The sequence below is a fragment of the Hydra vulgaris genome, chromosome 14, assembly GCF_038396675.1.
Source record: "Hydra vulgaris chromosome 14, alternate assembly HydraT2T_AEP".
Lineage (NCBI taxonomy): Eukaryota > Metazoa > Cnidaria > Hydrozoa > Anthoathecata > Hydridae > Hydra > Hydra vulgaris.
In genome coordinates this window covers 31,732,211-31,747,165 of record NC_088933.1, presented here as the reverse complement: position 1 = coordinate 31,747,165, position 14,955 = coordinate 31,732,211, and the positions used below count along the sequence as shown (strand labels likewise).

The following is a 14,955-nucleotide window of genomic DNA, read 5'->3' as shown; positions in this document are numbered from 1 at the left end:
TAAGTAGTTTGAGAAAACCCCATCATCCTAAGTAAAGCCCTCTTTCAAATGGAGTTTTTGATCTTCTTAAAGAGGTTCCAATTTTTGACTAAGTGTCAATTGCATTGGCATAGTTTTGATTTTTGTTGGTGTTCAAGATGTATAAATATATATAAATAGTAAATACTAATAAAGTGTTTACTTTATTAGTATTTATTATTTATATAATAAAATAATGTATGTTATGTAAAAATATGTTTCTTGTGAATATAAAAGTTTGTTTGTTTTCTTATATATTCGTTATAAAATTTTTTGTTGCTCTAATTGTATGAAAACTTGTTAATTTTTATTTGGTTGCTAAGGATACCTGAGCTACACAGTTAAAATTTAATTAACTGTTCCTATAAACCCTTAGAGTTAAGATTGCTTTAAAAGTTTTCATTTCATTTTTTAAAGAAATTTTGAATTAAGAAAAAATTTCAAAATAAATCACCAACTGGTTTCTAAGAGCCCAAAACTGCATAGCAACACTAAAAATTAGTAATTTTTTGTTTGTGTTACCATTCAAATACATAAAATAGGATTGTAGCATAGTATCAGTTTAGTTTACAAATTTGACATTTTAAGAAGATCTTTTAATTTAGGTAACTATGCAAAATGCTCTGTTGCTATGAAATATAGGTATCCATAGCAACAAAATAAACAATCTAATGGTGCCATTAAATTTGTTATAAGAAATATACTCAAGCTGGTAATTGTGGGAAAAATCTGATAAATATTTTAAAAGTTATTACTTTTGTCCGGCTAATAATGATTTTGGCCCACTGTGCAGGGCCTTCTTAATAGAAGGCCTCGACACCGGGCGGAAATTTTCTTGACTGAAAGCCGGTTTTATATAAGCTGTTTAAAGTTGTAAAATATTGATAGCTGTTTTCAAAGAAATTTAAAATAAATAATTTATGATGCCTTTAAAATGCTGCGTACCAAACTATTGCTCAAATTATAAGTCTTCAGATTGTAAAATATCTATAAACGAATTTCCTTGTGAAGTATCTGAAAAAAACAAGTGGTTTATGAATATCCCTCGCTCACATTGGACTTTAACAAAATATAGCGTCGTTTGTAAATTGCATTGGCCAGATCATGCTGAGTTTACTTTATATCGTGGGAAATTGAGACCAACTAGTCCTCCATCAGAGTTTCCAAATATCTCTAAAAGTCGTGTATCCTCTCCACCACCAAAAATAAGAAAAACTTTATCTTCTTTTTCAAAAAGAGAAAAAAGATGAATTGAAAGAGTATAAAATAATTGATAATTTAAAATTTAAAGAAAAACTACTGAAAATGAATTACTTACAAGCAAAACAATTCTATTTTTATACTATTTTCGCTGATAGTTAATCAAAGTTTAATGTTTGAAGCATTTCATTATGGTTCAAAATGTACTGTTAAAACTCTTTCGAAAAACAGAATAACTTCATTTAATACAAAATCAGCTTTAAATGAAGCTCTTAGATACCTAAAAGTTGAAGATGAGGATCATAAAACCCAAATACTATTTGAACATCTAAATGTAATGGGAGATCATTCTGTTATTTTTACTGTATATTCTCCTGATATAAACCTTGAAGAAAAAAAAAGAAATTGTGTTTTATTGATAGATAAAGTTTATGTAAAAGCTGCTGTATTATATTAAAGTGGAATTATTTTTGGAAAAGCTGTTAATTATCCAGAGAAATTAGCTACCACAGTACTTTCATTTATGATCAAAAGTCTTTACGGTAAACCTGAATTTTTACCAAGAGTTTTACCAGTTAGCAATCTAACATCAGATTTCCAACTAGACCAATGCAAATTAATTGTCGACACCATAGAAAGTTCTATATGTAATGGTAAAGTAGTTGCAATTATTACTGATGGTAATAAAGTTAACCAAAGCTTTTTTTCTAAATTCAAAACAGTAGATGGAAAACTTTGGTTATGTTAAAATGGAACTTGTATTTTATATGGCTATGTCCATCTTTTGAAGTGCATAAGAAATAATTGATTGACAGAAAAATTAGGTCAGTTGCAGTTTATTTATAATGAAATATCTCATATCGCAAATTGGAGAGATTTAGCTAACTTATATACACTTGAAAAAAACCAATTATTAAAGTTATCTAAGTTGACTAAAACATGAATAAATCCTAAACCGATAGAACGACAAAAAGTAAGCACTTATTTACAAGTATTCAATGAAGAGACAGTTGCAGCTTTAAAAACTCATCCTAAAATAGACCAAGAAAGTGTCAAGGGTACTATTACTTTTTTGGAGTTGATTATAGATTTTTGGAAAATAGTGAATGCTAAATGTCTTGGTGCAAATCTTAGATTTAGGGAGGAGTCTAGGGTTGCCGACATAGGTATTTTGACCAGGAGAATCCGGGTTTGGCGACGTTTCTCCGGGCTCCGGGTTTTCAATAAAATTCTCCGGGTTTTTTCAAATTCAAAACTATTTTCCGTTAGAATACAATTTGGCATATTCTTAAGATTATTAAATATGGGCAATATTTTTGGACTATCAGTTGAGCAGGGACTTTTTTCAAAAATTCTTTTCTGAAATAATAATATCGACCCTGCTAATGCCCATTCAATATAAAATGGGTATTTTTATTGTCTTGTAGCTAGAAATGCATTTTTATTGAGGTATATGGTTTTCACTTTGTCATTTTATTTTGTTGAGTAATTAACTTTTTACTCCAGTTTGAAGTTTTTTTTTTTAAATTTATACATTACGTATTAATATACATGTTACATATACATATATTACATACATTTATTATATACATTATATATACATATATTAGAAGCTTTATAAATGAATTTTTTAAAAATAATATTGATTTATTAGGTAACCAAAAAAGTTTGTGCCGTTTTTGGTAATTGAATTGTTTTTAGCATTTTTTACAACACCCACATCGCACAAGGCAAGTAGCTTTGTTGCATAATAGAACGCGTGTGTCACGCGCAGCTGCTGCATATATAGTGTAGGCTTGTAACGAGCTTACAGGAAAGGTTTTGTGTAAAGAAAGGATGGCAACCCAACCAACGATTATTCAATCTTGCTTACTTTACGAGTTCAAACTTGGAAGGAATGCAACACAAGCGGCCAAAAACATCTGCACAGCATTTGGAGAAGGTACAGTAAGTGAACGCACAGCACAGAAGTGGTTTCAGCGATTCTCTTCGGGAGATGAGTCCATCGAAGACCTGCCGCGTTCTGGACGCCCATTGTTGGTTGATGAGGATGAACTGAAGGACGCTGTCGAGTCTGACTCCAGCCAAACTTGCCAAGAACTTGCAGTGAGGTTTGCTGTGAGTGTTGAAACCATCCGCCTGCATCTGCATGCGATTGGGAAAGCGTGGAAGCTGAGTCGGTGGGTTCCGCACAAATTGTCGATCGACAACAAGAAGCAACGGCTTACGATCTGCACATCACTCTTATCACGCCACAATTTTGAGCCTTTTCTTGATCGTTTATTGACATGCGACAAAAAATGGATTGTGTACAACAATACCAAGCGTTGCTACCATTGGTTGTCCCCCGATGACCCCATCCCAAAGACACCCAAGCCCAATCTCCACGAGCGGAAGGTTTTGCTCTGCATTTGGTGGACTACAGCTGGTGTGGTGCATTACAAGCTGCTCCCAACAGGCCAAACCATTACTGGACTGGTCTACTCAGCACAGCTGCAACGAGTTCACGACCTGTTGCTTGTAAAGCAGCCTGCACTGGTGCACAGGAGAGGAGTTCTGCTTCTCCACGACAACGCGAGACCGCACACCGCTCGCGTGACTCAGGACAAGCTCCAAAGCCTTGGTTGGGAGAGTTTGCCTCATCCACCATACTCGCCAGACCTCTCCCCTACTGATTTCCATTTTTTCCTTTCCCTGGGAAATCATTTAAAAGGACAGCAGTTCCGTAACCAGGACGCGGTTGAAATGGAGTTGAAAGCTTTTATAGACTCAAAGGACCGAGAATTTTTTAGAAGTGGAATAAATAAGCTTGTTTTACGTTGGGAAAAGGTTTTAGATGCTAATGGTGACTATTTTGATGAATAAATGTACTTACTTTTGTCGTTTTGTGTGTTTTTATTATATACGGAAAAACCGCACAAACTTTTTTGGTTACCTGATACATAGGAATTATACGTCTTTATATTATATTTTAATTTAGATGTATGGATTTCATTTTGTCTCACTGTGCATATTATAATTTATTTGAAATTTACAAATTAATTTTATTTGAAATTATAGATAAAACCATATAATGTCAGATTCAGATCAGGAAAGCGTTCCGAAGAAACAGAAAAAATATTTTACTTCATTTAATAACAAATGGTTAACTCAAAAGCAATTTAAAAACTGGCAACAAAAAGAAAACGAATTTACAGGCAAATGTAAATTATGTCGAATTGAATTTGTTGTCAAACATGACGGAGAAAAGGCCATCAAAACACATGAAAATTCCACACGCGACAGAAAAACCATCAACCCACAAAGTAGTTCTCAATTAGTAACCACATATTTCAATAAAAAAGATTCTTTAGAAAATTTACGTTCTACGATTTCGGAGTTATCTTTAATTTATCACGGAGTAAAACATCAACATAGTTATAACAGTCTAGAGTAAAGTATGAAATTAAGTTCTGTTGTATTTTACGACTCATCATTATCCAAGCAAATTCAGTGTGAACGGACTAAGTCCTCAAATTTGACTGAAAACATATAATGTCCAAAAACAATTAAATTATCAGATCTTAAAAATAATAATGAAGAGAACAGGTATTTCTCAATTTCTTCAGATGCCTCAAATAGATGTAATATTAAGTTATTTCGATTGATTATAACTTATTTTGTACCTGAGAAAGGCATCAAGAACAAATTGTTGGGTTTTTACAGTGATGACTTTGAATCATCTCAAGCGGTATTTGAAAAAATTATGTCTTGCCTCGACCAACATGAATTATCTTTAGATAACGTTGCAGCATACCCTGCAGATAATGCAGCTGTTAATTGCAGTAAATACAATTCTGTACTTCAAAAACTGAGAAGTAAAATTCATTTATTGTAAAAGCAATTTGCAGCTGCCATGCGTTGCACAATGCTGCTAAATATGCATGTAAAAAAATATCCTTTGATATCGAAACTATAGTGAATATCGATTTCTTTAACATGGATTTCGCACAAATGATACGAAATGTTCCCACAAGATGGCTCAGTTATCTAAGGCTGTCGAAAGAATACTGTCGTCTTGGCCTGCCATAAAAAAATATTATTTTAATCAAGGAGAAGATGAATATGATAAGTTTATCTGGGATTTTGTAAAAACACAAGAAGATGAAACGGAGAATGGTATGACCAATCCCACACTGCCCGAATTATATTTATATTTCATCTCACATTTAATCAATATTAATTTTGGAGAAAAATGATGTAACTTCAACCGAGTTACACAACATAATGTTAGATATTAAATTGAAGCTCACATGCCGACTAAATGATAATTTTTTTGGCAGCAAGGTTTCTTCTTCATTAAACGATTTTAGAAAAAGAGAGCAAAGTTTACTGATAAAGCTAGAGAAGTTTACACGCGCGCATTAACTTATATAAAAAAATATTACGACTATGAGAACAGCTTCTTTTTCAAATATTTGAATGCATTAAATATAATAAAAAAGATCTAGAATATGATGATATATTAAAAATTACGTCTTTATTAAACATAGAAATCAATGAAGATCGATTGTATGACGAAATAAATATAATTAGACAATATGTTTTTGAATTACAGAACGATTTTAACTGCTTAAGTACCGAAAAAATCTGGGTTGCTATTTTTATTGCGGTTGATAATCTTAACGAAATAAGAAAAATAATCTCCAAGACAATGTCCATTTCAATTAGTATTTGTGGAACGTTTTTTTTTCTATTTTGGAATCTGTTTGGAGAGGTAATAGGAACAGAATGCAATTAAATCTTGTAAAAGCTGAACTTGCCAATAGAACTAATTTCAACATAACTTGCGAAGAATTTTTCTTATAGCTTGCGAAGAATTTTTCTTATAGTTCTTAAAGCAAAATGGTGGACAGTGTGCAACTCCAATACAACTTTTTGGTTATATGACGACTCGCTATATGACTGTTATATTGCCTTATGACTGTGGTTTAACCATAGAGTTGCACATAGTGCGTTTTTTTGCTTTCAGAACTGATGATACTAGCACAATTTTTTTCTTTCTCCGGGTCAGCAATGTCTTAATGTTGACAACCCTAGATGAGTCCAATAATGTAATCAGAACTTTAGATGATATTAACTTAAAAAAATTGCTTGCTATTGCAACAATGGCTGAAAATATGAAACCAACATCTGGTAAACGAGTTCGCCGGCTTACAAAAGATACAAGCAATGCACTTTATCACATACTTGTCGCAGCCTAATTGATTTGTCTTGCCATCTTTTATCAAATGGAAATGAATATGTAATTGTAGGTTGGTTTTCTTCTGCTTGGAGAAATTACGTCAAGGATCAGGTGGTGCTTGTTTGGCTTAAGTGGTAGTTATTGAAAAAGTACGTATTCAACATGCTAAGCTGATGCAGCAGCTAAATATGTTTGCAGCTGCATATATGTTTTATATTCTATTGTATATATTGCTGGTTATGTTCAAAAGTGTTCCACTGAAGAAATTGGAGATGATTTAATTACATATTATGAAAAATACGGAACTTATTTAAATACTTTAAATAGAGGAGGACTAACTATTCCATCTGACACTTTATCGCAATGGTCCTTGTTTTACTATAAATTTTTTTCTTTATTAGATAAAAGAGTTTGCAGATCATTTCTGATTCGACAGTTTACATTTATTGCAGAGTTGCACAGATTTTCTATTTCAAAGAAACAATGCAAAACACTGTCAAACATTTTTTTAAAGAACTTTGTATTACTTTACACTCCTAAAAGTAATAAAGAAACTAAAATCAAAGAAACTAAGTTTATGTAAACGTTTTTTTTCCTATTTAGTACAAAAAAAATTTTGTTGCTTTTTTTTTACATTACTTTTTATTTCTTTTAAATTGAAAATAGCAATTAAAAAGGTTTTTATTTAGTTTTAGTTTTAAAAGTAATTAAAAAGTTGTTAATTAACTTCAATAAACTATTTTTGCAATAAGAAATTTAGAATTTTTTCAAACAGACTGTTAACTTTTTGTATGTTTAATCTTAGCAAAGTTATATGACTATATAACAATTTTTTTAAATCGGCCTTCAGTTAAAAAAGTTAAAGTTCAGTTAAAAAAGTTAAAGTTCAGTTAAAAAAAATTTCCCGCAAGTTGTCGAGGCCTTCAGTAAAGAAGGCCTTGATTTTAACTCAACTAAATTACGCTTGGAATAAACAACTTGGATATTTTCTAATGTAATCTAATTTAGTTGAATTAAAGGCTTTTGAGTAACAAATTTGTTAATTACTAACGATTGTTTTCAATAAACACATTTTATTTAAATTATCTATGGTTATTTTATTATTACAATCATGGTTTAAAAAAACGCGGCGGTGAGGCATGCGCCTCAATGCGAGGCGTTAGCTTTTCGCTTTAAGGCGTAAGCCTCATTCAAATTAAAAAAACGTTCGCTTTATTGGTTTGATGAGGTGCTGAGGCGTCGCCTTGTTTACAATGACCCTAAAAAGGTCACTTATGTTGCACGTGATTTTTATTTTCCTCAATTTGGGCATTATCGTTTGTCCCGGCCTCCGATTCCTGAACCCTTCGCTGCGAGAAACCCCCCGTCTCGCCAACGCGCCGCCTTCTGGTCTTCTGCGCTTCGTCGAGCTCGGAGATTAGCCCCGTTTTCGTCGAGCTCTTCTCCAGTACTCCGTGCTGTATCGAGCTCTGCTTCGGCATTCCGCGATGCTCGGAGCTCTGCTTTCCACACGGCTTGGAGTTCCACTTCGGACCTCGATACTAGCTTTTGATCCTGATTCAGCAACAGATTTAAAAATTACAGCTTGTTTCAAATGTTTTGATCCAAATTTTTTAGTTCTAGGAATGTGTTGAGAGTTAATTATGAAATTTGAATGATTTATAAAAACGCAGTATAAATATCAAAAGTTAAAAGGAGACTTTGAAAAAGATTTTAATTTGTAGAGTTCGTTTTTAGACTTTGATTTTATTTTGTTATATACATATATTATTATTATTATTATTATTATTATTATTATTATTATTATTAAAAAAGAGTTTAGTTGGTATATTTTCGTTATCGAGAATTCAACAGAATGCTATTTTTTTTATATTACTTTTTCTAAGAAAATGAATGTATTAGAATGATAATGGTGGATTTGGTCAAATTTATGAATATATATCTACCTAATATATTCTGAAATTGCATAATCAAATCATATGTCCGTTTGTCATATGTCTCATATGCCCGTTAATCATATTAAATAATCATTACATGGAATTGTATAATCAATTGCAGCTAGTACAGGATTAAGGGGGTGTTAGGAAACTATAGCCCCGGGTTCCGCATTTTTAGGGACCCCGACATTTTTTAGAGGACTTTTTTTTTCTTTTTTTCATCATTTTTAGACTTTGACACATACAAAAGGCCTCTAAAAAAAATAGCCCCAGGCACAGAAAAGTCTTAATCCGCCACTGATTGCAGCTCGCTATGATTGATCATTATTTTTTTCATGAATATTTTATAAATTTGCAGCTCTAAAGATATGGCAAAGTCGTCAATTATAAGTGGGAGAACTGATCCTGGTTAGAAATATTGTGTTGAACTTCCTCCAATCACGATACAGGAAGGCAAAACTTATATATATGTTGAGTGCAATTTTTGTCAGAAGAGGATCACTGGTGGAATTAAAAGGCTAAAAGAGTATCTTGCAAAGATAAGAATGTTGTAGGTTGCAGGCAAGTGCTGTCAAGTTCAACAAACAAGTTCATGGACCCATAGATATCTTTATAGAACAAGCAAATCCTGGTAACGGGAGTGCTGAATGTTCCACAAGTTATAACTTGTGGAACATTCAAGTTACCTTGAATGAGAGTTGGAAGAAAAACGAAAGAAGCAGGATTTGCAGGTCTAATGGACGTTTCTTCTATGAGAATTCAATGTAGCAACAAGCCCTTTATATTTGCCATGATGAATGATGTATGTGGATTCGGAAGAGAAATTAAACCCCCAACTATGCATGAATTGCGAACATGGATTCTAAAAGAAGAGAAAATTGCTATCGCTACCATTGTTAATGAAGCAAAACCTTCATTGATTGAGACCGGTTGTAGTATTATGTCTGACGGTTGGACTAACTCAAAGAAACGTACATTGATAAATTTTTAAGTTAACAACCCGAAAGGTACTTATTTTTTAAAATCCATTGATGCATCGGATCAGGTGAAAGATGCAAAGTTGCTTTTTAGATTGCTCGATAAAGTTGTTAAGGAAGTTGGAGAAAATAATGTTATCCAAGTGATAACAGACAATGCCTCGGCTTATAAAGCATTGGGCCGAATGTTGATGGAGAAAAGGAAAAATTTGAATTGGGCACCATGTGCAGCACACTGCACTGCACACTGCATTGACCGGATGTTGGAGAACATCCTCAAGTTACCCCTCCATGCTTCGATGTTCACCAAGGGCAAGAAAATAATAAATTTTATTCCCGGCCATGCATGGGTTTTAGCGATGGCAAGAAAATTTACAGGTGGAGATTTGGTGAAACCTGCTGTTACTCGATTTGCCGCTACATTTCTTACTTTGCAAAGCTTGTTTGGAGCAAGGGATGGGCTTGAATCCTTCTTTACTTTAAGAAATTGGAAAACCAGAGTTTATGCATCTCGATCATTAGGGGGAAATGTGCGGGATATAATTCTAAAAAGTAAGTCGTTTTGGCCTGGTGTTGCTTATGAGCTCAACACAACTTGAATCCCATTGGTAGATTCCGAAAAGTATCCATCAATGGGATTCATTTACGAAGCTATAGACAGGGCAAAATAAAAAATTGCTCGAAATCTAAATGATAATGTGGCAAAGTATTAGATTGTTTGGGATATTCTGGACAGTCAATGAGATTGTCAGCCTCACACCCGTTTGCATGCTGCTGCATATTTTCTAAAACCTCATTTCCAATATGAATCTTCATTCTCTACTCATCTTAAGATTAAATTGGGACTTTATTCTTGCATGGAGCGATTGATCGGTGATTCAGAAGAAAGTGCATCGATCTGCAACAATTCTTTTCGAAACGCGCCAGGTTTTTTTGGATAGGGGAATGCAGTAAGCATGAGGAAGAAAAGAAGTCCAGGTGTGTGTTTTAGTATGTAACTATGATAATATTACTAACATACTATTTTTAGTATGTTAGTAATATTATCTTTTTTTTTTTCTTTTGATAAACCAAAGGATGGACCCGATATTTAATGAAATAAGATTACTATTTCCAGCGGATTGGTGGAGAGCTTTTGGAGATCAAACGCCTGAATTAGCAAGATTTGCCATTATAATCTTGAGCTTGACTTGCAATGCTTCTGGATATGAACGGAATTGGAGCTCCTTCAATCAAGTAATAATATAAAGTATGTTTTCGATTTTCATGTTACTGAACTTTATTATTTTAGTGAATAGGTGCATACAAAGAGAAGAAATCGCTTGAAGCAAGCTAAACTAAAAATTTGGTCTACATTATGTACAATTTGAAACTAAAACACAGGGAGTTAAAGAAGAAAACAATTGAAGATCCCCTTTGTTTGGATGATGTAGACTCTGATGATGAATGGATCTCAGAGCTCCAAGATCTTGAAATTGAGGCCAATGAAGATCTTGATGCAAAATAGCTCTTGATGACCCTCTTGAAGTCGATGGTGAATTATCTCAGCATACGAAGAAAAGAAATAAAAACAAAAAAACAAAGATATAAGATATTAATTTGAATAAGTTTTTTTATTTCTACTTTAACAGAAACATATATATTTCCTTTAAGTAAAGAAAAAATTCCGATTGATGTTGATGAGGAGTTGTCCAATGTCAAGCAGGAAATCGAAGATGTTGAATTTAATTTCACGGATGATTCCCTCGAGTATCTTATTAGTAGCCCTAATGTTAGTGACAACGACGATGATTGATGGGTTAGGACTTATGAGATTGTACCATGTTTATTTTGAATCTGTGAAAGTTTGTAACTTCTAATTTCTTTTAAGATATTGAGATTATATGAACACCATGGAGTGATAAACTTTTACAATTCTTATTTTGTGTTAAGTTTATGTTTTTGGTGATGTTAAAATTAGAATGATTTTACTTCAATGTTATTTTCATTGTTTTCATTTTTTTTTTTTTAAAAAGAGTTTTCTCAAACAAATTGAGGCTTACGCCTCGCCTCACACAAAGGAAAGGCGTGAGGCGTATCGAGGCGGTCAATATGCCTCACGCTTTTTTAGCCTTGATTACAATTACAATGTTTCTTTTTTTTGTACTTATTATAAAAAACTATATATAAAAATATATATATATATATATATGTATATAAAAAAATATATATATATATAGTTTGAGGCAAAAAGTAGTTAAAGGATGGTAAATTTAATAATTCTCGAGTTAAACGTCACTTTTTATTAAACAAAAATCTTCTCATACTTTAATTTTATATATTTTCAAGTAGATGCATAAAATTTCTAATAAAACAGATTGTTTTTTGTTAATTTCATACAGTACTTTCAAAACTTGATCTCGCCCTATTGTGTTTACCTGTATAATATTTATACATTCAAAAATCATCATTTCATCCATCAAAAAATTAATTAACGAACAAAAGCATTCCATCAAAAACCAGTAAGTTCGAATATTTTTAGACTAAAAACTTCAAGTGATATATAATATAATAGGTCGCTATGTCAAAGGTTTTCAAACACTACGTTAGATCCATCACTTCAATAGTCGGTGGCTTGTTTTCGTTTGCTACATCGTGGTCTTCTAAAAATAAAGCTATTAGTAAGAAATGTTTCAATTTGACGCTAAATTAAGTCTTGTTAAAAAGGATTTGATTCGTTTACAATTATTATTAGTATATTACTATTTATTATTTATCACGATTATAAATTCTCAAAAAAATACAACCAAAATATCATTTTTTATATGCAGTCTTCAAAAAACATATAAACGAAATAAATGCGAAGTAATAAATACGTCTTTCTTTTCAGTGGTTCTATTAATTAAATTTGAAAATTTCAGGGGTTTTTTGACCTCAGGCTCCAGTCATCGCAAATTTTTGCAAAGCATCCTTATTTGACATAAGTTTAAACATATAAATGTTTGGAGTTAGCTACATGTCTGGACGTTAATTATCTCAAACACCAACAAATGCTGCACCCACCCAAGTACAGAAAATTGCTTGACAATTTTATTTCCATATATTTCTGCTTTATTTAAGAACATCATAAAATATTGTAAGATCTGAATTAAGTATGATCAACAAATTCGCGGAGTTGTCTATTATATAGCCAAATATAAAAGAGAAACAGATAAGAAATTTAAATACATAAAATTATTTGCTTAAAAAGCCTTATTTTGACATACTATTTGCAGCTGTAACAAAAAAAATTCTCTTTATATTTCTGAACACGTAATGGTGAAATATATATTCGAGTATAAGATTGCTTTTATAGTCGTATTTTATTAAATCACATGATAATGAAGCTGAGTTCTGCCCTGATGTAGATTTAACTCTTTATGGTTAACTAGCTATGAAATGGTATGTATTAACACTATGCTAAACATATAATCCTCCAAACTGTCCAGAATTGAGAGTGATTAAAAAGTACTGAATACTTTTACTAAACAAAAAAAAAAAACAAAAAAAAAAAAATGAAACAGAAAAAGAAACTTCCGAGACATTAACAAAAACAGTTTATCTAAAACTTGAATTTTTTATTTACTAAGATAAAAATGTTTGATGCACTACTATCCTTTTTTTATATTAAAAGAACTTCTGTTGATCAATGTGTATTTAATATTAAAGGCTTCTGAAACACTTTTGTTGATCATCAACAGGATTTAGTTAATAGTAAACTTAAACACTATCAATACTTATCCTTTATATTTAAACTAAAACAAACAAAATGTTAAAAAAAAAAATGATACCTTGAAGAACTTCCTGAAGAAGCTGAATGGAATATATAAGAACAAGAAATTGTTTTTGGCGCATTTCAAGCTAAAAAAAATAAAAAATTCTTAGTAAAGTGCATTAAAATTTTCTTAGGAAAGTTGATTGAAATTTACTTATGAAAGTGCATCAAAATTTATCTTGGAAATTACATTAAAACTTACATAGGTAAGTACATTAAAAGTTATTTTGAAATTACATTGAAATTTACTTGGAAAAATTAAATTGAAATTTACTTAGGAAAGTAAATTGAAATCTGAGTTTTTTCAACGCTTAATCAAATTATCTGAATCAGTTTTGATCAACAAATTACAAATAACACTTACATGTGCTTTGTCCTAATCTATAACACTTGTAAATCACGATGTTATATCAAAATAGCTTATATACATTTAATAAGTTTTATTAATTTAGCTGTAATCATTATTTTATTGAAGTCAGAAAGTTACGAAAAAACAAACAAACAAAAAAAAACAACAACAAAAGAGCAAATGACATTTTTCTTAAAAAAAGCAAAGAAAATAAAAATAATCTGAGCTAAAAACCAGTCTGCTATTCAATAAATGATCCATTGAAACTAATGAGATTGTCCACCACTTCCTTGCTTGGAATTTTTTTAGCAAATGTTTTTAAGTTTAAAAATTTTAATTTTATTTATTTCGTTATTTAAAACTCTATTTACATTTTTACTATTGTTTATTTAATATAAGAAAGTTACTGAACACAATTATTGCTTATGTAATTTAAGACTAGAAAGTTATACACACAGATATATATATATATATATATATATATATATATATATATATATATATATATATATATATATATATATATATATATATATATATATATATATATATATATATATATATATATATATATATATATATATATAGAGGCAATAAAATTATTAAATGAGAACTATTATTGCACAAGAAAATACAATAAATGAACTTAAGTTAAAATTAAAGTAGAAAAAAAAAAAGAAGAACAAATTGGAATCTAAAACATTCAGTGATGCACTTGTTGGGAAGTCTACTGAAAGCAAGCAACAACATTAGCAGATATGTTCACTAATTTCAACTGTAAATAAACAACCCAATCAAGAGAATTAAATGTCATTGCTATTGGAATCTTAGAAAATAACACAGTTGAGGATAGTAAACAAGTGATGGATTTTTTTGGAGCTGTTGGATTAGATAATCTTGAAATTAAGCATATTCACAGACTAAAATCAAGTAATTTAAAGGCAACAACAAATAGCTCAACTCTAATATTATCCAAGTATCTCTCTTAAATAAAATAGAAAAAGAATTAGTTCTAAACACCTGCAGACATCATACCATTTGATAATATGAGAAAGTTTCGTTCAGGAAGATAGAACTTCTGCTAAACAGGCTGATGTTAATGCTAGGCCCTTTTGGAACCTCATTCATCGCCACACCGGTCTGCATTGTCTGCATCGACATTATTGAATCAACCAGAAGTAAACCTTATGTTTTTAAATCAACAACAACCACACTCAATAGTCATGGAAGTCATGCCAATAGTGCAATAATGAAGGAAAAAGAACATAAGCTAACAGCGCAATTTTATCTACCATGCCTACCAACCTTGAAACTTGAGATACATCAGAAGAGAAAAAATAAATGAATCCGCCCATCAAGATTGAAATCAAAATGAAAACCCAACTTCTCGCAGTTATCTTTACAACTATCATATAACTACAATAGAAGTTAGATATATGCAACTTAACTCTAAATCT

At 31.2% G+C, this 14,955-nt stretch overlaps 2 protein-coding genes across 2 annotated transcripts in view; one reads left to right on the top strand and one right to left on the bottom strand.

The window, feature by feature from the left end:
- The first annotated feature begins 3,054 nt into the window (after nt 1–3,054).
- LOC136091049 (histone-lysine N-methyltransferase SETMAR-like) lies at nt 3,055–4,083 on the top strand. The gene has a single exon (XM_065818033.1). The coding sequence runs from the start codon at nt 3,055–3,057 to the stop codon at nt 4,081–4,083; it is 1,029 nt and encodes a 342-aa protein (XP_065674105.1).
- Nucleotides 4,084–11,659: 7,576 nt separating this feature from the next.
- The window catches only part of LOC100215405 (THO complex subunit 7 homolog), a 36,972-nt gene continuing 33,676 nt past the window's right edge, over nt 11,660–14,955 (bottom strand). The window contains exons 7-8 of the mRNA XM_065817131.1: nt 13,166–13,235; nt 11,660–11,998 (exon numbers count right to left, since the gene is read on the bottom strand). Of these exons, the coding sequence (XP_065673203.1) occupies nt 11,937–11,998; nt 13,166–13,235 (132 nt within the window). The 3' untranslated portion in view covers nt 11,660–11,936. The remainder of the gene's footprint in view (nt 11,999–13,165; nt 13,236–14,955) is intronic.